This window comes from Mastigoproctus giganteus, chromosome 3 (genome assembly GCF_048544385.1).
Source record: "Mastigoproctus giganteus isolate SK-2022 chromosome 3, ASM4854438v1, whole genome shotgun sequence".
Taxonomy (NCBI): domain Eukaryota; kingdom Metazoa; phylum Arthropoda; class Arachnida; order Uropygi; family Thelyphonidae; genus Mastigoproctus; species Mastigoproctus giganteus.
Genome location: NC_143577.1, coordinates 244,033,640 through 244,054,867, shown reverse-complemented (window position 1 = coordinate 244,054,867; position 21,228 = coordinate 244,033,640). Strand labels below are relative to the sequence as shown.

The 21,228-nt window shown below is 37.0% G+C and overlaps 2 protein-coding genes across 4 annotated transcripts in view; one reads left to right on the top strand and one right to left on the bottom strand.

Moving 5' to 3' along the window:
• The window catches only part of LOC150088987 (uncharacterized), a 65,509-nt gene extending 56,414 nt beyond the window's left edge, over positions 1-9,095 (bottom strand). Inside the window, exon 1 of the mRNA XM_090370374.1 lies at positions 8,991-9,095. Coding sequence (XP_090226500.1) covers positions 8,991-9,032 — 42 coding nt within the window. The 5' untranslated portion in view covers positions 9,033-9,095. The remainder of the gene's footprint in view (positions 1-8,990) is intronic.
• A 281-nt stretch (positions 9,096-9,376) lies between these two features.
• Positions 9,377-21,228, top strand: part of DENR (density-regulated protein) — a 56,983-nt gene continuing 45,131 nt past the window's right edge. The window contains exon 1 of one of the 3 annotated variants that reach the window (XM_090370987.1): positions 9,377-9,451. Coding sequence is in view for 1 of the 3 variants with exons in the window: in XM_090370985.1 (XP_090227111.1) it covers positions 9,697-9,738 (42 nt within the window). In the remaining 2 variants the exon portion in view is untranslated. Of the gene's footprint in view, positions 9,472-9,629; positions 9,739-21,228 lie in introns of those variants that run through there. The other 2 variants (XM_090370986.1, XM_090370985.1) reach the window with 2 other exon arrangements.

Genomic DNA, 21,228 nt, shown 5'->3' with positions numbered 1-21,228 from the left:
TTAAAATGAGGCCTCCAGACCTGTATACAGTACTCAAGGTATGGCCTGACCATTGCCTTATACAAGGGGATAATCACCTCCTTATCCCTGCTAGAAAAATTCCTGCATATCATTGACAAGACACTATGAGCTATCCTTGTAGACCATCTTCACTGCTCAGAAAACTTCATATCTGCCTGCATAATTACCCCCAGGTCCTTTTCGTTCTCTACCACTGTCAGTGTAGTTCCACAGAGTTGATACGTTACTCTGGGGGTTACTGCTTCTCATATGTAATACTTTACATTTGTCAATGTTAAACTTCATTTGCCACCTCTCAGCCCATCTGCTCAAAGGTCTATAATTACTTGTGTTGCCCTTTGATCCTCCTTTGTGAATTGGGGTCACATTTGCACATCTCCAGTCCATGGGTACCTCCCCTGAGTCCAAAGAAGCTCTCATTATTATGGCTAAGGGTTTGCTTACTTCCTTTGCTGCCTCCTTTAATATAACTGGATAGAACCCATCCACCTCGGGTGCCTTTTTTATGTTTATCTTCAACAATTTCTCCTCCACTTTCCTCTCAGTTTTTACTAAATCATCTAGCTCACTGCCAGAGTTTAATTCACCGTTGACATTCCCCTCCCTGAATAACTCCTCATGTGTTAATGTAGATGCAAAATACTCATTTAGTTTGTTAGCTACATGAGCAGGATCATAAACAGTTGAACCATCAATATCCAGTGGACCAATCTGATTCATCCTTTCCTTCTAGAGTTTAAATAGATAAAGAACTCTTTGCTGTTTTTCTCATAATTTGCCTTTGCCAAGTATTTCTCATAATTTGCCTTTGCCTGCCTAATCTCCTTTGTGACTTGGTTACAGACCAGCTTATATCTATCATAGGCTTCCATGTCACCCATTAATTCATATGTATCCCATGCATTTTTCTTCTCTGACATATGTCTCATTAGTTCATCTGACATCCATTTAGGCCTAAACCTTGAACAATATTTCTTAGTTGGTATGTAAAGCCTAGTAGCTTCCAAGATAAATTCTTTGAATGCTTTCCATTTTGAATTTGCTGTTGGTAACATCATCAGTTGGTCCCAGCGTATAGAATTTAAATACTGTCTCAGACCACCGTAGTCGCCTTTACGAAAGCAAAGAAAACATTAAAACTTGGACTTGATTACCAAAGAGATGCAGCATACAAAAGCCTAGGGCCCTCCACAGGAAGTTCTACTCCTAAAGGTTAATTTTCAGTATAAAGCAGCATTAATAAAAACAAACACAAAAGGAAATAAAACACTGACCTTTCTTCTAAAGAACTTAAAAAATATTCTAATGGAGTACCAAGGATATTCTAACTATTCTAATGATAGTATTCTTAGTTTAAATACATTCTAAGGAGCTTAAATACAATAATTAATACAATTGTCTCTGCATGTAATTTCAGAGTCTGAGGTACAGTTCATTTGGTTCCTGCACTATTCGCCTAAAACCCATTTAACTTCTGCTGAGGGAAGCCCTGGCCTTCATCAGCAATGATACAAATTTGTTTACATATAGGTTATACCATGTAGTTATACACAGTATAACCATGTATAATCACACATTTGAAGTGTTGGCCAAGACATCAAAGGTGTATATTGTTGGGATATCAGAGATGTGGTGTCACACAGATATTAGAAATGAAGAATTGGAATTGAGGAGTACAATGTGTACAGAAAGGATAGGAAGGGAGGAGGGGTTATGCTGTTAATTAAGAAAAACATAAAATCAAAAGAAGTGCATCCAGTTGATATAGATGGACAGTGCACTGTTGAGTCAGTTTGGTGTGACATAAGCACTGCAAAAGCAAAAATAAGAGTAAGAGTGTGAAAGCAAAAATAATTGCAGGAGTGTGTTATAGGCCTAATGACTCAAATGAGTACAATGAACAATTGTACAGAGAAATAGAGTGGGCAAGTAAATCTGAATGTCTTATAATGGGGAATTTTAACTTCCCAGATATTTATTGGAACTTGTGGGTTGGTCACTCGCACACTAGTAAGACTTTTGTGGATTTATTGGATGACTGTTTTCTGCAGCAGCATATTCGAGAGGCAACCAGAGAGGGTAATACTCTTGATCTGGTTATCAGCAGTGATCACTCGTGTATTAAGAATTTGCAGATAAAGGAACCAATAGGTGGCGGTGACCACAGTGTACTGATGTGAGATTTACTTAAAGATGTAATTACCATCAGGGGTAAAGGAAAGGGTTTTTGCTTCTGTAAAGGTGACTACAGTGGCCTCAGACAGTTTTCAATTCTGTACAGTGGGAACAACTGATGACGTTACCAACAGCAAATTCTAAGTGGGAAGCATTCAAGGAATTAATCGTGGAAGTTACTAAACATTTCACACCTATTAAGAAATATTGTTCAAGGTTTAGGTCTAAATGGTTGTTGAACTAATGAGAATTGTGGCAGAGAAGAAAAATGCATGGGACGCATATAAATTATCAGGCGACACAGAAGCCTATGGCAGATATAAGCTAGTCTGTAATCAAGTCAGAAAGGAGGTTAGGCAGGCAAAGGCAGATTACGAGAAATCTTTGGCAAAGCATGCAAAGAAAAACAGCAAAGAATTCTTTACTTATGTAAACTCTAGAAGGAAAAGGATGAATCAGATTGGACCACTTAACATAGATGGTTTGACTATTGATGATCATGCTCAGGTAGCTCACAAACTGAATGAGTATTATGCATCTACATTCACACATGAGGAGTTAGTCAATGAAGGGAGTGCCAGAAGTTTATCAAACTGTAACAAGAAGCTAAGTGATTTTGTAATAACTAAGAACAAAGTGGAGGAGAAATTGTTGAAGTTAAACATAAGTTATATTAAACCAGTTATATTAAAGGAGGCGGCAAAGCAACTAAGCAAACCCTTAGCCATAATTATGAGAGCATCCTTGGACTCAGGGGAGGTCCCCACAGACTGGAGATGTGCAAATGTATCCCCAATTCAGAAAGGGGGATCGAAGGGTGACACAAGTAATTACAGACCAGTTAGTTTAACTTCTGTTCCGGGTAAAATAATGGAGTCACTGGTTAAAGATGCATTGCAGGATCATCTAGACAAGCCTGCAACAATAATTCAGACACATCATGGGTTTGTTAAGGGAAAGTCTTGGCTGACAAATTTGATAGGATATTATGATGCGGTTACAAAGGAACTGGATGCAAAAAATAATTTTGATATCATATATTTGGATTTCAGGAAAGCTTTTGACACTGTTGTGCATGGAAGACTATTGTACAAATTGGAGCAGAATGGTATTAAGGGTAAGTTGCTACAATGGATAAAAGGATGGTTGAGTGGGAGAAGACAGAGGGTGGCAATCAATGGGTGCTGCTCTTCGTGGACTAATGTTATTAGTGGAGTCCCACAGGATTCGGTGTTGGATCCACTGTTGTTTTGTATATTTATCAATGATATTGATGAAGGTATATCAGGCTTAGTGTCAAAGTTTGCAGATGATACAAAGGTTGGCAGGGTTGTTAATGACAATAATGGCAGTGTGCTACTGCAACAGGATCTAGAAAATTTGGGCAGATGGGCTAAGAAGTGGCAACTGAAGTTTAACCTTGACAAATGCAAAGTACTGCATATGGGTAGAAGTAACCCCAGAGAAACATACCAACTGTGTGGTACTACACTTAGGGTGGTAGAAAATGAAAGAGACTTGGGAGTAATTGTGCAGTCAGACATGAAGTTTTCTGAACAATGCAGACAGGCTGCAAGAGCAGGTCATGGGGTTTTGTCAATGATATACAGGAATTTTGCTAGCAGGGAAAGGGAGGTGATTGTCCCTCTGTATAAGGCAATGGTCAGGCCACGTCTTGAGTACTGCATACAGGTCTGGAGGCCTCATTTTAGGAAGGATGTAGATTTGCTTGAGCATGTACAGAGAAGGGCAACAAGATTGGTGAGGGAAATGAAGGGATCCTCTTACCAAGAGAGGCTTAAGTTCTGCAAACTGCAGTGGCTGAAGACTTGGCACCTGCGAGGTGATCTGATTGAGTTGCATAAAGCCTTGAATGGGTTGATCATGCTGAATTCTGATGGGATTTTTCCACTTGTTCAGATTATGAACCTAAGGGGGCATAAATTCAAATTGAGGAAAGACAGCTGTAGAATAGATGTGCGGAAATTTGCCTTTAGCCAGCGGGTGGTTAATTGCTGGAGCAAACGTCCATCTGTTGATGTGGAAATTGATAGGTTAAATAAATTTAAGGAGGAACTGGACAAACATTTAGAGGGAATGGTTGTGTGAATTTTTTTTTTTTTTTTTGGCTGATGCTACATAAGCTCTTGCTTTCTTGCATCACATGCACAATTACTATTACTATTACATCTTAATCAATAGCACAAAACTTTGTCAGAGGTACAGAAGAACACTCTTATCTGGAAAGACTCAAATTTTGTAAATTGTAGAATCTTAACTAGGCATCTATGAGAAGACCTGACTAATTTAGAAATTTTTTTTTTTTTTGGCTGGTGCAGTAAAAGCTTCAGGCTTCCTTGCAGCATATGGCTAATAATAATAATAAGGCTTAAATGGGTGGCATAACTAAATGCTAATTGTATCTTGCATCTTATACCTCAACTAATGCTAATGCTATCCTTAATCTTTCTTACACGCAACACACACAAGGGGCTATAAATTTAAATTGGAAGAGAAAATGAAAATTGTTGCAGGGCAGATATGTAAAAATTTTCTTTAGCCAGGAAGCAATTTATTGTTGGAATAAATATGAATGGAAGAAGGCAGAGAGTGGTTATTAATGGATATTGCTCTTCAAGGACTAATGTTATTTTTGGGGTCCTCTGGGTTCAGTGTGGGCCCATTGTTGTTTTCTAATTTGATTAATGATACTGATGAAGGTATATCTGGCTTAATGTCTAGGTTTGGTTTGGTAATCGGAGTAAGCTACTGCAACAAGATCTAAAAAAATTAGGCAGGTAGGTTCAGAAATGGCAATTGAAGTAAACATTGACAAATGCAAATCCTACATTAATGTACCAACTATGTGGTACTACAATGAAGATAGCAGAAAATAAAAAAGACTTGGGGTAATTGTGTAGTCAGATATGGTGTTCTCTGGGCAATGCAAAGGGGCTGCCATGACAGCTCATGGAATATACAGGAACTTTGCTAGCAGGGATAAGGTAGTGATTATCCCGTTGTATAAGGCAGTAGGCCACTTATTGAATACTGCATACAGGTTTAAAAGCCTCATTTTAGGAAGGATGTAGATCTGCTGGAACGGGTTCAAAGAAGACCAATGAGACTGGTGGAGGGAATGAAAGGGTGGTCTGCAAACTGCAGCGTCTAGAGGCTAGGCATCTGGAGACTTAAAATCAGATCGCCTGCAAGGTGATCTGATTTTAAGGCTTTGAATGGATTGAGCAAGCTCGGTGCTGATGGCATTCTTCCTCTTGCTCAGACTATACACAAGGGGGCATAAATTCAAATTGAAGAAAGATAGTGCTAGTATGAATGAGCAGAGGTTTGCCTTCAGCAAGTGGGTGACTGATTGTTGGGGCAAACTTCCACCTGTTGTTGTGGAAGTGGCTAGTTTGAATAAATTCAAAGCAGAACTAGACAAATTATCAGAGGAATGAACAGGCGATATAGAAGGGTTTTTTTTTTTTTTTTTTTGCTGACACTATGTTGTTGTTGTTTGGTTTTTAGGAGCATTAGCAACTAAGGCCATATTGCTCCGGGGATATGCGGTGGTCATTCCCTGACCTTTCCGCATCCTCCGTATTTGGTGGTCACGGGCTCGAACCCCGGTCTAATCAAGGAGCGTGTGTGCTACTCACTGCTGCTCCTGCCCACCTGGCTAAGGAGGTGCCACTGACACTATATAAGGTTGCTTTGTTGCATTATATGCCACTACTACTACTAATAATAATAATAAAATTTCCACCTAATGGAAGTGGGCAGTTTGAATAAATTAAAATGATTTGACAAATTATTAGAAGGGATGAGCAAGCAAAGTTTTTTTTTTATGTCTGATACATTATAAGCTTGCTTCCTTGCACCATTTTGCCACTACTAATACTAAAAATTCATTAAAAAAAAAGATATGCTTACTCCAGAGTAAAGTACTATTCTTAAAAATCTTAAGTCCCGTGTATGTCTTTCACATTGGAACTTTTAAGTCTTGAAAAATTAATGTAAAATATATTTACTTCAATAACATATATATGTATGTATGTATGTATATACTCTTAGAAAACCATCTGCTATATAGGAGACTAGACAATGGCTACCCTTAAACATATTCTCAAACCATCAAGAGAAAATGGAAGAACTTATAGCAAAAATTTGGGTGCCCTGAGTAGTCAAAAAGGAAAGCGACAGAAGCAGAGGAGCTTTCAATACTATTTATATCTTCAACAAATGAAATTACACATCAAAATGATTCACAGGTAAATCATATTGAAGTAAGCAGATAACAGAAAAGATGTCTGCTTAGTAAAAAATAGTGAAAAATTCACCATCCTACTTGCACAGTAGATTTGGGTTCCTAAGTAACAGTAAAAACTTACTTGTTTTGCCAACATATAATTTGTAAACCGTGAATGAATTTGGCAAATTTTCTAGTGGTGACACTACAAGTTTTATCCCCCACCTCACAAGATTCACAAACTGTTTCCTATGATCTTTCTGTGACAAAACTACAGAATGGTAGTTTCATCGATGCAATTTTGTTATCCTGTGCTAAAACTGATAAATGCCTTATCAGTTTTAGTTTTTTAAGGCATGATAAGGCATAAGTAAAATAAATAAAAAAAAATGATGGCATAGATATTGGTATTTATAACAGTCTGTAGTTCCATCAAGTATATTCAAAGAAAATTGTGAAGCAAACACATCAGTAGCAGACTTAGTGATGATTATATTTATCTTTGAAGTAAACATCAGCAAATAAAAAAAAAAATTACAGATTAGTATTAGTACTGATAAAATAATGGTAAGGAAGCAAACCTTATACAACATTGGCCAAAAAATTTCTCATTTGCCCATTCCTTCTAATAATTTGTCCAGTCCTCCATCAAATTTATTCAAACTACTAACTTCTACAACAGTAGGTGCAAGTTTATTCCAACATTCATTTACACTCTGTGAAAACAAACTTCTGCACATCTGTCTGCAACTAACCTTTTCCGATTTAAATTTATGTCTCGAGACAAAAAGTGTATTTTGTGTAGATCACAAAGGTAATGTTCCAGTGAGCTTTTTCAAGAGAAATAAACATTCGACTATCAAAAATTTAAAACTGGAATGCTCAACTGCATTCGGGAACAGAAAAAAATCCCAATTCTACAATAAGAGAATGGATAACAAAAAATAATGTTGGTTGCAATTGAAATACATTAAATCAGCCTTTTTTTAAATAAAAAATGCACAAAAAATTTCACATCAGGGTCCCACTGAACACTTTGCTCATGTAGATATGCATTCACTGTTTCACATTCAGTACATATTTGTTTAAATGTTTATTACTGAATGTCTCTTGGAAACACAAAACTGATTTGTATGAAAGGTAATATTCCAAAACAGAGGTATAATCTCCTTCACGAAAAATCCATATTAAACACTATTAAATGCTGTATTGCTTCTGAAATACCACTTCAGCCGCAATGAAACCACCATCTACACCTGTCTAAAATATCTCTTAATTTCCATTGACATCATGTGCACTGTCACTATAGTAACCTCAGTATACACTGTTCACGATAAATGGATAACGCTGTATTTCGGGACAAATTGAGGAAACAGGGCCAAATTTAATATGCAATCTGAACCAAACAGAAATTAAATAGGACACCTCGTTATAAAGTGAAACCACCCGGTGGTGCTTTATACCTTCATGGGGCCCCAAGGCAAAATGGAATTTGGGGAATCTAAAGAAAAATGGAATCTAAAGAAAAAACTAATGAAGAACATTTTCAATTTCATTTTATTGTGACAACAAAACAAACAAATTATATGACATTTAATTAAAATGTCAAATTATATATGATGTGTCACTGAAACCACCTATATATTATAACAAGGTATCCCACTTCAGACTTAAAATAATCTACAACCTGAAAGTAAGGAGCACCATACATATAATGTATTCACTTGATTTTTTTAACCATAATTTTTGAATGGTTTATACATCTAATGGCTCCTTTGATTGTATGGATGTAAAGTATGTTTTTTTTTATTTATATTTTATTATTAATTCATATTTTTCCTTTTTATTGATTTCTGCATGCTGTTTTTGCAATTTTTTTTTTAACTCATTATTGGCTGATTGCTAACATTTTATATTTGCCCAGGGGTAAGATTCTGGGCATCCCCCAAGAGACTTGGATAAAACTGAGAAAAAAAAAAAAGGCAATTTGTCTAAGTTCAAGCAGTGGCTCTAATTCTCAACACACTCCTTACCCAAAATGGGAGATCCTGTACTTCAAGGACTGAATCCACCACTGGCTTTGATGGAAGAGAATTCTTATACCTATATATGCTATTGGGAATATTTTTATATTATTTTAAATACACGGTAATATGTAATCCGCACGAATGGTATCATCTGTGTAGGCCATGTAATGACAGGGAAGCCTACTGGACGGACCTGATTATAAGTTATTATAACCAGCTGAACTCAATCACATGTATACGATCTAGGTTTTCATCATGCTGATGGAAGCCTAGAAACGACTGCATTGAGGTACCGCCTCTCAGTGCGTCAGAATGAGTACAATGGGACTTTTCGTGTAACACGGTGGTTGCAAAATGACTGCAGTATTACTAGGCCTTTTTCATGTAGCGGCGTTTTCTTGTTGGCATCTGCAAGCTAAAAGTCCCGACATGGCCCTGATCTAAGTACATAAACAGATTTTAATGCAGTCACGAAATCAGTACAAATTAACTAATGTAAAAATAATATCTTATACCGTCTGCATAACAGTCTTGAACTGTCGAAGTTGAGATAACATTCACCGGCAACCATAATCTTCAAATTTGTACATTTAATTGAAACCACACTATCAAGAAATCAGACAAGCAGCAAATTGCATAATAAAGCAACTTGAACTGCTCATTGCAACACATACGAGTCAAGATTACAGTAAAGAGTAGATAATAAACAAAAAATCAACACCATATTAATTTGTCGATGGGTTATAGTTGCTTTAAAATAAAAAATATAATTTTATCGATCGACACTGTTGTTTTGTTACTATATACATTTTTCACAAAAATAAAGCACAGAAGAGATAGAATTTTTTTTTTTTTTTCAATTCTAGTAAGGACAAAACTTCACCCCAATAGATGGCATTGCTGTTCCCATTCAGCGTTTCCCGAATTAAAGAAGGCTTAATACAGTCGTGAAATCCTGTTCTATATATTACCTTAGGTAGGGTTTCGTAGAGTGGTGTAAGTTTTATTTTATGTATATATGAACACAATGATGCATTTGTGGCTCTTTTTTTGTAAAAATCTATTTAAAAATTAACAGCTTCAGTGTGATGTAACGTAGTCGCTGTACGTATATTGAATATATAAAAAATGTAGAATTATGGTTGAATTATAGGATTTTTATTCGTTTTTACAAAAAAATTTGCCCTTTATTTCCTCGAATCCATTTCATATGAATAGCAAATGAGAGGTTGGAATTCAAATGTAACAGAAATATCGAAAAAAGTAAGGAATTGCTGTTATCCGCATTTCTGAACTCTTATTTTATAAATTGCAAAGCACACTTCCCTGGCAACCTCGTGTTGTATAATTTTCTGATGCCGGCTCTGGAGGAATATGGTATTGGGAGTATTCCTTTTTCCAAACTTGCATTTTGCATTACTGTTATAATTTTCATTCAGCGCTATTTGATGAAAAGTAAATAAAAATAAATTTGTTTTTCCCTTCGGAGAAGAGGAAAAATAAATCGAAATTTAAATGCTGATGATGGCAATGGTCAGATGTGTAGTGATTCACTAATAAGTGTGAGGCGTGTTAAACCTTGTTTTTGATCTCCTTCGTAATATTATGTTATTCGTCACCGAGTTATCACAAAGAACAGATATAAGATTCATTAGATATTGTATATTTCTATTGGTGTGACAGGCATATAGCTAATATTTCTTCTGTCTAAAAGTAATATATAGGGAAGGTGCAGTGAAAATGACTTTAACACCTGCAAGAGACCATAAATTGTGGCCCTACCCATCTTTATTTGATACCACTAATTACAACTAGCCAGTAGTCTTACATATAAATAATTATATATTAATTTAAATTAGTTAAGAAAAGGAGGATTACCCTCCTTTTCTTAAGAGATATGAAGTTTTCTGAGCAATGCAGACAGGCTGCCAGGGCAGGTCATGGGGTTTTGTCAATGATATATAGGAATTTTGCTAGCAGGGAAAAGGAGGTGATTGTCCCTCTGTATAAGGCAATGGTCAGGCCACACCTTGAGTACTGCATACAGGTCTGGAAGCCTCATTTTAGGAAGGATGTAGATTTTCTTGAGTGTGTACAGAGAAGGGCAACAAGATGGGTGAGGAGAATGAAGGGATCCTCTTACCAAGAGAGGCTTAAGTTCTGCAAATTGCAGTGGCTGGAGACTAGGCACCTGCGTGGTGATCTGATTGAGGTGTACAAGGCCTTGAATGGGTTGAGCATGCTGAATTCTGATGGGATCCTTCCACATGTTCAGATTACGTAAGGTGGCATAAATTCAAATTAAGAAAAGACAGATGTAGAATAGATGTGTGGAAATTTGCCTTTAGCCAGCGGGTGGTTAATTGCTGGAACAAACTTCCATCTGTCGTTGTGGTAGTTGATAGGTTAAATAAATTTAAGGAGGAACTGGACAGACATTTGGAGGGAATGGTGTGTTTTGTTTTTTTTTTTTTTTTTTTTTGGCTGATGCTGCATAAGCTTATACACTTGCATCACATGCCACTACTCCTACCCCTATGATGTCTTGTAGAGCACTTTGGTGCTGATACTCTCCATTGTTGAAACAACTACGCAAATAGTTTACATATATTCCACACCTTCTTAGACAAAATCAATGATTCGATGCACCATCATTACAATAGCTACCACCCCTTCACCTATAAAAGATACATTATCCTAAATCAATTTCTCAATGCTTACAAATACTCAACATCTGAATCAGCCCTAAACACAGAAATACAAACACTAAGAAACAGATTTTAAAATAGAGGTTACATCCTACCCATTATAAACGAAATAAGGTTACAAGCACAAAACAGATTACATAATACCACCCTAGTTATCAACAATAATAACATAAAAATATTTTATTGGTTTACCGTATATTGAACAATGGTTCAAACAGCTAAACAGTATTTCCAAAGACACACAATTCAAAATCACAGCCAAACCCACAATGAAACTACGCTAGGCCCTTAAAAACCAAAGTTCGATCCTCTTCTACGTTCCAATTAAATGATTTAGTCTACAATGTCTCTTGCAAGGATTGCAACTCCTCATACCAGGGATCTACTCATTGTACACTCAATATGAGAATGAAGCAACATTCAACGTCCGTTCTTTGGCGGGGGAACTTGCATTTCATGCAATCAGTGAAGGCCGCACCTTCCTCTTCAACAAAGCAAAAATTCTCAGCATACAACACGATTACACCAAACTATTAATCTTGGAGATGCTTGAAATTAAATTACATCAAAATGCAGTGAATGTATGTCACCCCTACCCCATCTCAGATTCATGGTCCTTCAACCATATGTGCCAAGATTGCGACTAATCCCCATGCCATAAAATTCCGTCGCAATACCAGTGGTTTCACTTTCCTGTGATCATGACCCTGGTCGAAAAGCCCCATCTATTTCAGGGAAGTAACAAAATTCCTTAGTTTCTTAATGTTTCAAAGGATTGTTTATGTTTTAAAAAGGTATGGATTCATTATTTATTTGGTTTCAAAACATTTAATTTTTTAAAATATGGACGGATTGTATTCTTCACTCAAGGATTAGGGTAGTTGATTCTATGTATTTTGGGGTTCGCTGGCCTCCGATTCCATGGTTCATTGGATCATTGATTTTGTCTACGAAGGTGTGGAATACGTATAAACTATTTGTGTAGTTGTTTCAACAACGGAGAACATCAGCACCAGAGTGTTCTACAAGACATCATAGGGGTAACCCTCCTTTTCTTAACTAATTGATATATAATGTAGAACGCACTGAGCCACTACAGTTCTGTTATCTATTAATTAAATATTAATTTAAAGAAACTAATCAATTTGTCAAACAATTGATGTGGCAACTAAAATTATTTCCTGATTATACAGAATTGATTTGCTTGTAACCACAGCTAAAGCATTACTATCAAATCATATGCATCACTAGAAAATCGCAGTACACAATCAGTGTTTCTCTAAGCACCCCAGATAACAAATTGATGTTCTCTTCTCCAGTTTAGTCTCTCTCATGCCATTGGAAAAGAGAACATCACCAACAAGAGAATTCTGCACTTCATGTTGTTTGGCAATAGAATATCAAATGGTATGATCTGTGAGATTTATATATATTTTTTTACATGGTTGCATTACTGTTTTTAATTTTCTGATTCCAATGTTTTCATGGGTTATGTCAGAGAAATTATTCTTGTAGGTATGAAATCCTTTATTCCACATTCCAACCTAAAATCTCATCCTTTATCTAAGCCATTGTTTACCAATAAATGTGTGAAGGCAGTTCAAGATAAGAATGTTACTTATCTCATTTGGCTTTTATCCAAATCTTCAGTTTTCTTTTGTGCTCACCTTAAACCTTGCAACAATTGTAAAACAGTTATTGATTAATCCAAACTTGGTTTTCAACAGACTTAACCAATAGTAGAAAACTTGTTTCTTGTCTAAATGATTGTTGAGCATTCTGGTCTCTTTCCAAAACTGTTGGTCACAACTTCTGTCTCGCTGTATTGTCATCTCTGTCAAAACCTATTGTATCCTCAGCTAAAGCTTATTTATTATAGCAGGAAGAAAAACAAGACAGCTCAAGGTCATCCACTATTCCTTTTCTTCTATAGTGTTAGTACAGAGTGGAAAGCCAAATGAGAGACGGTAAGCTGCCTGTTGTTTTCCTGTCTTCTTTAGCATCCTACTTTTCTTTTAACCCTTGTAAGACAAGCTTGGTGGTGCCTCCGTAGCCAGGTGAGAAGGAGCAGCAGTGTGTAGCACACGCTTCTTGATTAGACCTGGGTTCGAGTCTGTCACCACCAAATACGGAGGATGTGGAAAGGTCAGGGAATGACCACTGCATATTCCCGGAGCAATATGGCCTTAGTTGCTAATACTCCTAAAAACCAAATAACAACAACAAGCTTGGTAAATCACTTCATATCATACTTAGTGTCACTCATGGTCCTCCAACAGAAGGATGTTAGAAGAATTTCTGAATAATCTTGATCCCAGAAAGCTCCAGGTCCTGATGACATTTCTCTGCTTATTCACAAAACATGTGCTAAGTGTAAAAAGGCAACATAGAAGAATAGCAAACTATCCTGAGTTTGCTCTTGTTCTATGTTGCCTTTTTACACTTAGTTATTATACTGACATTTTTCCTTCTGCTTGGAAATTTGCTCATATCTGGCCAGTTCCTAAAAAGGGTGACAAATCTCTCCCATCCAGTTATCATCTAATTTCACTTCTCTGCTCTTTCCAAAGTAATAGAGAAACCACCAACTGGTAATATATTAGCTTATTTTACCCATCTTTGGACAAATGAAAAGTTGCTGGAACTCAAAAAGTTGCTCTTGACGTTTTTAAGGTTTTTTATCGTGTTTAGCATAAAGGTCTTCTAAAACACTCTCCCATCCTGTGAATTTCTGATAGTTATTTGCAGTTGTATATCCAGTTTTCTCTAACTGCTCATTGTGAATGATGGTAGATAGCTCTGTCTTCCAACTTCTCCAATAATGCTGGTGTTCACAAGGATCAGTTTTTTTCTGCTACTATTTTCCTCGTGTATTAATAACATACTACTACCAACTGGAAATCCTATCCATACTTTCACTGATAACACAATATATTCTGCCTTATAGTTTAAAATACTGCTTCAATTTCATAAATATCCACTACAAATTCCTTAAATGCTGATCTCCAGATTATTCTCCAGTGGGATGCAATAAACTTAGTTAATATCAATCCAACTAAAACTCAGTCCTGCCTTATTTCTCTCAAAAAAAAGTCTACTGCTGATATGTTCATCTTCTATGACATTCAGATTTTGAGACGATCACATATCTATATTAGGGTTTATCTCACTTTCTAATTTCTCTTGGCCTAAGCACATCACAAATGTTTTCACAACATCAAAAATTTGTTTTTTGCTCTGTGTTACTTTTCTTCTAAACAACTACTCACTCTATACAGATAAAGTCTGCTCTACCATGGGATATTGATCCCAAATCTGCAGTGGAGTCATCTTAGAGCCTAGTGAATATTGTCAGTCAGTTTTCACTGTTCTTTATTCAAGCAGTCTAAAAATAACTGATGTTAGATGCATTTGGTAAACTTGGTTCCAGTGCAACCAGTATGTATGTGATAAAAAGGTTTGATTGTTCAAATGATTCTATCATTTATTGTGCAATGAGAAATTTGCCTAAAATCATATACAGTTTGACCTCAGCGTAACAATCAATTGCTTGCAATAGCAGGCATGCAGATTTTATATACCCCCACTTCCCAACTTACATAAGGATTCTGTTTGGCAAACTTTTATGTAACTTGAGTTTTTCGTAAGTCAGATTTGCCAAATTGCATATGGGAGAAGCCAGCAGCTGCTGTTGTCTCACATGTTCCATTGCAATGTTAGCTGATGAGGGGACCCGATATAGTTTAGTATCTTTTAAATATTTGTTTAGTTTGTAAATATTTTAGTGTTGCTCTTTCAGATGTAACAGTATTGCTCATGCATTACATGATTTCCTGATTAGATATCAATCAGTGCATTTTGACAGGTGCACCTGGAATCCATGACACTTGATTTGCTAATTATATGTACTAACATAGTAATTAACACAGTGCTGCAACCTAGATCGGCAATTGCCAATTCCAAGAGAAAACAATGCTGTCATGAGTCTTCACAGAAATATAGAGAGAAACATGCTGAAGGTTACAAACTAATCATAGAATAAGTTCGATGACAATGGAGCAAGTGGAAAATCAATGCTACAGGAAGCAGGTAGCTAATAGGGACAAAAAACAGGCCGAAACTCAGCAAACCGTTAAACAGCTTCGACATAACGTAAGATCCTGATAACGAAGAAACCACCTAAGTATCATATTGCAATTTGGGTGATATGGTAGTGTCAACATTGCAGCGGATTATCTTTTCATGGCGAACTTGGAAGAGCCGCACATTTGTGTTGTCACAGAGGGAAGGTATGTTTGCCAACGGCAGATACCTATCCAGATACTTTAAAGACTTTGTTGTTTGATAACACAGAAAAGGGGAGACATTTCCAAGAAAACATTCGAGTCTACAACAATATTTACGCCTTCTTGTTTTTGATGCCGAAAACACAGACTTTCAAGGTGGTGGCGGCCCTTGTACAATGTGAATACAAGGAGGTGCCATGGTGAAAGGAACAACGAGTTTAATGTTCTTTAGAGTCATTCCTCAATTCAGCCAAATCTACATTTATGACGACGGAGAAGCATTGATGGAATGAGGTAAAAGAGTGAAAAGGACTGATGTAGACTCAAATGTTTTCTCGTTTGAGTCTACATCAGCAGGGGTTGGCCAGCAAAGCCCCCTAGTATATTGTGTTGTCACAGAGGGAAGGTATGTTTGCTGACGGCAGATACCTATCCAGATACTTTAAAGACTTTGTTGTTTGATAACACAGAAAAAAGGAGACATTTCCAAGAAAACATTAGTCTTTAGGCTTATGTATTGAAATTATTATTTATTATTGAAATGCTATGCAATCACTATCAGAAGCAAATTGTTTCTGTCTATATGGCACCCCAATTAGTAATGGCAATATTTTAATTGACAGTAAGATTGGTTATCTGAATTTGGACCCACAGCCCAAATAATATCCGAGATTAAACAAAAAATGTCACTTACATAAATCCTCGAGTCATTTCATCTAGCTGAAGGCAGCATTTCTCTGGGAGATGACAAAGATTTTGACTGCTAGTTGAGGAAGACGGAGAGGGAATGGGCATCATGTCATCAGGGTCGAAGTCATCAGCTGACAAGTTCGCAGCTGAGGAGGTTGTGGAAGGCTGGAATTGACGGTGGTACAGACCTTTTGACCTTATGTACATATTGAGAGAGGACTATAGTGGCCTTTTTCTTCTCTTTGTATGTCTCTCTATAACGGGCCAGCGTATCATTAACCCCTCAATTCACTTTCAAGGATCTTGTGAGATTCAGATCCATCTTCTCAAACCTTGCTATTGCCAATGAAATCTCAGAATGCAATTGCCAAATCCTTGGTGATGAAGCATCTCGGCTTTCCAAATCATCTAAATGTGCAAGATGGCCTGGAGCATTATCTAATAAAAGGAAAATCTTGAAAGGAATGTTTTTCTTTGTAATATTTCTCCATAAAACAATTTGAAAACCAGTCTTCAAAAATACTAATGGTAACCCAAGCCTTAGGATTTGATGGGAATAAACTGGAAGGGTAGCCTTACTCATGCCCTTAATGTGCAGAGATTTTCCAAGTGATAAATGATCAGTGGTTTCAGCGTGTAATCACCTGCTGCATTAGCCCCCAGCAAAAGCTTAACCTATCTTTTACCTAGTCTACGGGTTACCTCCCCTGAGTCCAAGGAAGCTCTCATGATTATGGCTAAGGGTTTGCTTACTTCCCTTGCTGCCTCCTTTAATATAACTGGATAGATCCCATCCACCCCAGGTGCCTTTCTTGTGTTTATCTTCAACAATTTCTCCTCCACTTTACTCTCAGTTATTACAAGATTATCTAGGGGAATGCCAGAGTTGAATACACCTCTGGCATTCCCCTCTCTGAATAACTCCTCATTTGTGAATGTCGATGCAAAATATTCATTTAGTTTGTTAGCTACCTGAGCAGGATCATCAACAGTTGAACCATCGATATCAAGTGGACCAATCTGATTCATCCCCTTCCCCTTCCTTCTAGAGTTTACATAAGTAAAGAATTCTTTGCTGTTTTTCTTTGCATCCCTTGCCTAACCGCCTTTGTAACTTGGTTACAGATCAACTTATATCTATCATAGGCTTCTGTGTCACATGTTAATTTATATGTATCCCATGCATTTTTCTTCTCTGCCATATGTCTCATTAGTTCATCTGACATCCATTTAGGCCTAAACCTTGAACAATATTTCTTAGTTGGTATGTAAAGCCTAGTAGCTTCCAAGGTAAGTTCTTTGAATGCTTCCCATTTTGAATTTGCTGTTGGTAACATCGTCAGTTGGTCCCACTGTATAGAATTTAAATACTGTCTCAGACCATCGTAGTCGCCTTTACGAAAGCAATAACCCTTTCCTTTACCCCTGATGGTAGATACCTCTTTGAGTAAATCCCACTTCAGCACACTGTGATCACTGCCACCTAGTGGTTCCTCTATCTGCAGATTCTTAATGCCTGAAGAATCACTACTGATAATCAAATCAAGAGTATTACTCCCTCTAGTTGCCTCCCGAACATGCTGATGTAGAAAACAATCATCCAATAAATCCACAAAAGCCTTGCTTGTGTGTGAGTGACCAACCCACAAATTCCAGTCAATATCTGGGAAATTAAAATCCTCCATTATAAGACTCCCCGATTTACTGGCCCACTCTATTTCCCTGTACAGTTTCTTATTATACTCATCAGAGTCATTAGGCCTATAGCACACTCCTACTCTCAATTTTGATCTCCCAATGCTTATGTCACACCAAACTGACTCGACACTGCACTGTCCAGTGATGTTGACTGGCTTCACTTCCTTGGATTTTATGTGTTTCTTAACTAAAACATAACCCCTTCTCCCTTCCTATCCTGTCTATCCTTTCTGTAGACGTTGTACTCCCCAAATTCCAGTTCTGCATTCCTTATATCTGTGTGACACCACGTCTCTGATATCCCAACAATATCCACCTTTGATGCTTTGAGCAATACCTCAAATTCATCAAATTTATTTACCAAACTCCTAGCATTGGTGTACACGCAAGTATACATGCACCTGTTCTTTTTCTTAGCTACCCTAACACAACCCATGTGTTTACTTGTACCGCAATGACTCCCAGCAGTCTCTGAAATATCCTGCATTTTGTTTTCCAGGCTTCTGCTCATTCCAATAGAAGCAGTGATCACTTTCACCTTTGCCAGTGGTTACTGTTAATCTATTAGTCCTTGTATCCCCCCCCAAGCTAGCAGTTTTCTGACCCACCTAACACTGCCTCGATAGCATCAGCAAATATTCTTGCACCCTTTCTATTTAAGTGTATCCCATCCTTGTAGAAGCAGTCCCTTCTGTTAACAAGTACAGACCAGGCTGAAAAAAAATTCTACCCCTTGGGCCTTGCACAATCTTTCCAGGGCCGAATTGATCGACAAGGCTCTCATCATCTACTGCCTCCAATCTGGGCAGAATTGCAGACACTTTCAAATTCAACCCTAATTTACTGCTTTTTTCAACAGTGACCTGTACTTGTTAAGTAATTGTGCTGGTCTTCTACACTTAATATCATTAGTGCCCACGTGTACAACTATATCACCTTTTGTGCCCTTAAAAGATGATATTCGCTCTACAACGTCATCAACCTTTGCCCCTGGCAGACATACCCTGGTCCTGTTCCACCTAACCTTTTTACAAAGCATATTCCCCGTTTCCCTGACAATAGTCACCAACAACTACTAGTTCCTGTGGGACCAGTGCATTCTGCCTTGGGGGTTGCCACTGTGTTGCGTGATAACCAAGTGTAAGCTCTGGCGTTGATGTGGGTAGCTGAGAGCTTGATGGGCCCCTCACTTTAGATCCTTCGAGGACATCCACCCTGTCCTTCCATCTCTCATATAGGCCCATAACAACGCTGAGTTGTCGCCTGATTTCGTTACGCTCCTTGCATCGCGCACACACAAAAACATTCCCCATGGCAATATCATGTCCCGTACATGATTGCTCCACAAACATCTTGCATGCAGTGCATTTTAAAAGGCTGTGATTCAGAGGGCAACTGCCCCCCTCAGTTCTCCCCTGAGCCACAGCACTCCCATTAGCTTGAACCTTTTGCTTTGCTGCTCTGGTCTGAGTCATGATTTCGATTTAATTTCAGTAAAATTTCAATACAAAATTATAACCCTAAACTTGTATCCCAACACAGTTATAATGCTATATATATTTTTCAGTATCAAATATCTACGAGTTCCGTTTATATAACTTCCGTATCAAGTTATGTATTAATTAATTATGTTACGTTTGTAATCTAAGTCGTTATATGTATTTAGTTAAAAGTACAATTTAATTGACAACAAAGTTTAACAAATTTTATAGATTTTGCTGATTAATTGACTATATTATATACTATACTAACGCTATCTAGTTCGGGATATAACGTATCGTATAACAATGGCGCAAGTTACGAACGGTAAATCTACGGACACTTAGGTATTAATTAACTTCCAAATCTCGCTGTCTCAATTCAGAATAAACTAACAATCCTGACTAGGTCTATAAGCTACTTATAGAAAACAATTTGATGTATCAATTGGTCAATAAAGCGGCTAAATATGGCTAAAAAACTTCTTGTTCAGCAGAGCTACAACTTGTAACACGTGGATTTGATACCCTTACCAGTACTTTTATGCAATTAGAAGGCTGAGTAAAGAATAAATACACCAGATTAGTCAAAAAATCACAAAATAATGCTATACTACTAAATTTAAATCAAAAGTTTTAGAAAAACAATTTCAAATCAATAAATAAGAAAATCCACTTAGCGGCTTTGAACACGTCTGGCTCCCACTAGCCTCGTCAGCAGACATAACCACATCATAGTACACACTTATCACCACATCATAGTATCCAATCAAATTGGTCAGACAAGACTTCTCCTTAACAAACCCATGCTGTGTCTGAATAATTACTGCAGTCTTGTCTAGATGATCCTGCAATGCTTCTTTAACAAGTGACTCCATTATTTTCCCCAGAACAGAAGTTAAACTAATAGGTCTGTAATTACTTGTCACCCTTTGATCCTCCTTTGTGAATTGGGGTTACATTTGCACATCTTCAGTCCAGAAGGTGAAGTGGATAACTATAGACTTGTAAGTTTGACTTCTGTGCAAGGAAAATAATGGAGTCAAGTCATAAGGCATTCATAACATGGATTCATACATGATAAATCCAATTACAGTCAGTTCTACTATAACGTGTATTTTGGCAACACGAATTTACTCCAGTGCAACTGATATATTAGGGAACAATGCGAGTGTAATGTGATTTTTGCATTGGCTCATGCATGATTTCGTCTGCGAGTAACACCAGATGAATGCAAAAACCCATCACCAAGCTGAACATAGTGACCTGCGCAGCAGTACATACAAGTTTACAAAGCTTAAAAAATGTCAAGTGTGTGAGAGCTATATGCTGTTTTCACAAGATAAAAGGTGATATTGTAGGCCAACTCATGTTTTCAGGAGCTCACATTTTTCAGTTTGAACAGAAATTTCATGAGGCATGAGCAGAGGAGCACATTTTTGGAGTTCACTACCATAAAACAATAAAAACAATTTGCAGTTCCCGGTTTATTGGGCTTTTCTGTTAGTGCAGTCTAATTATAAATGGGTGGTAAACTCAATCTTACTTTTGCGACAATACCAATAGCTGGAATCCTGTGAGATTTTACGTTATCATGGTGAAATGTGTTTCCCCTTCCATGAAATCTCCAATCATATAAAAAACGTAAATAAATTTTCAAAATCTTCTCTTCATTCCAATTTTTAAATTTCCTATTTTTACTGCATGAAATTGTTACTGCATATCTTACTGGTGCAATTTGTGTGTTCCATGTTTGTCGCTATTGATTGCTTATCTTTATTATTATTTTAAATTTTACAATCCAAAAAAAAACAATGTTGGTGAATAGAAATATCAATTAGTATGTATATATTATAGTGCTATATTTACTGTAATATTTATTTGTTTATTAGA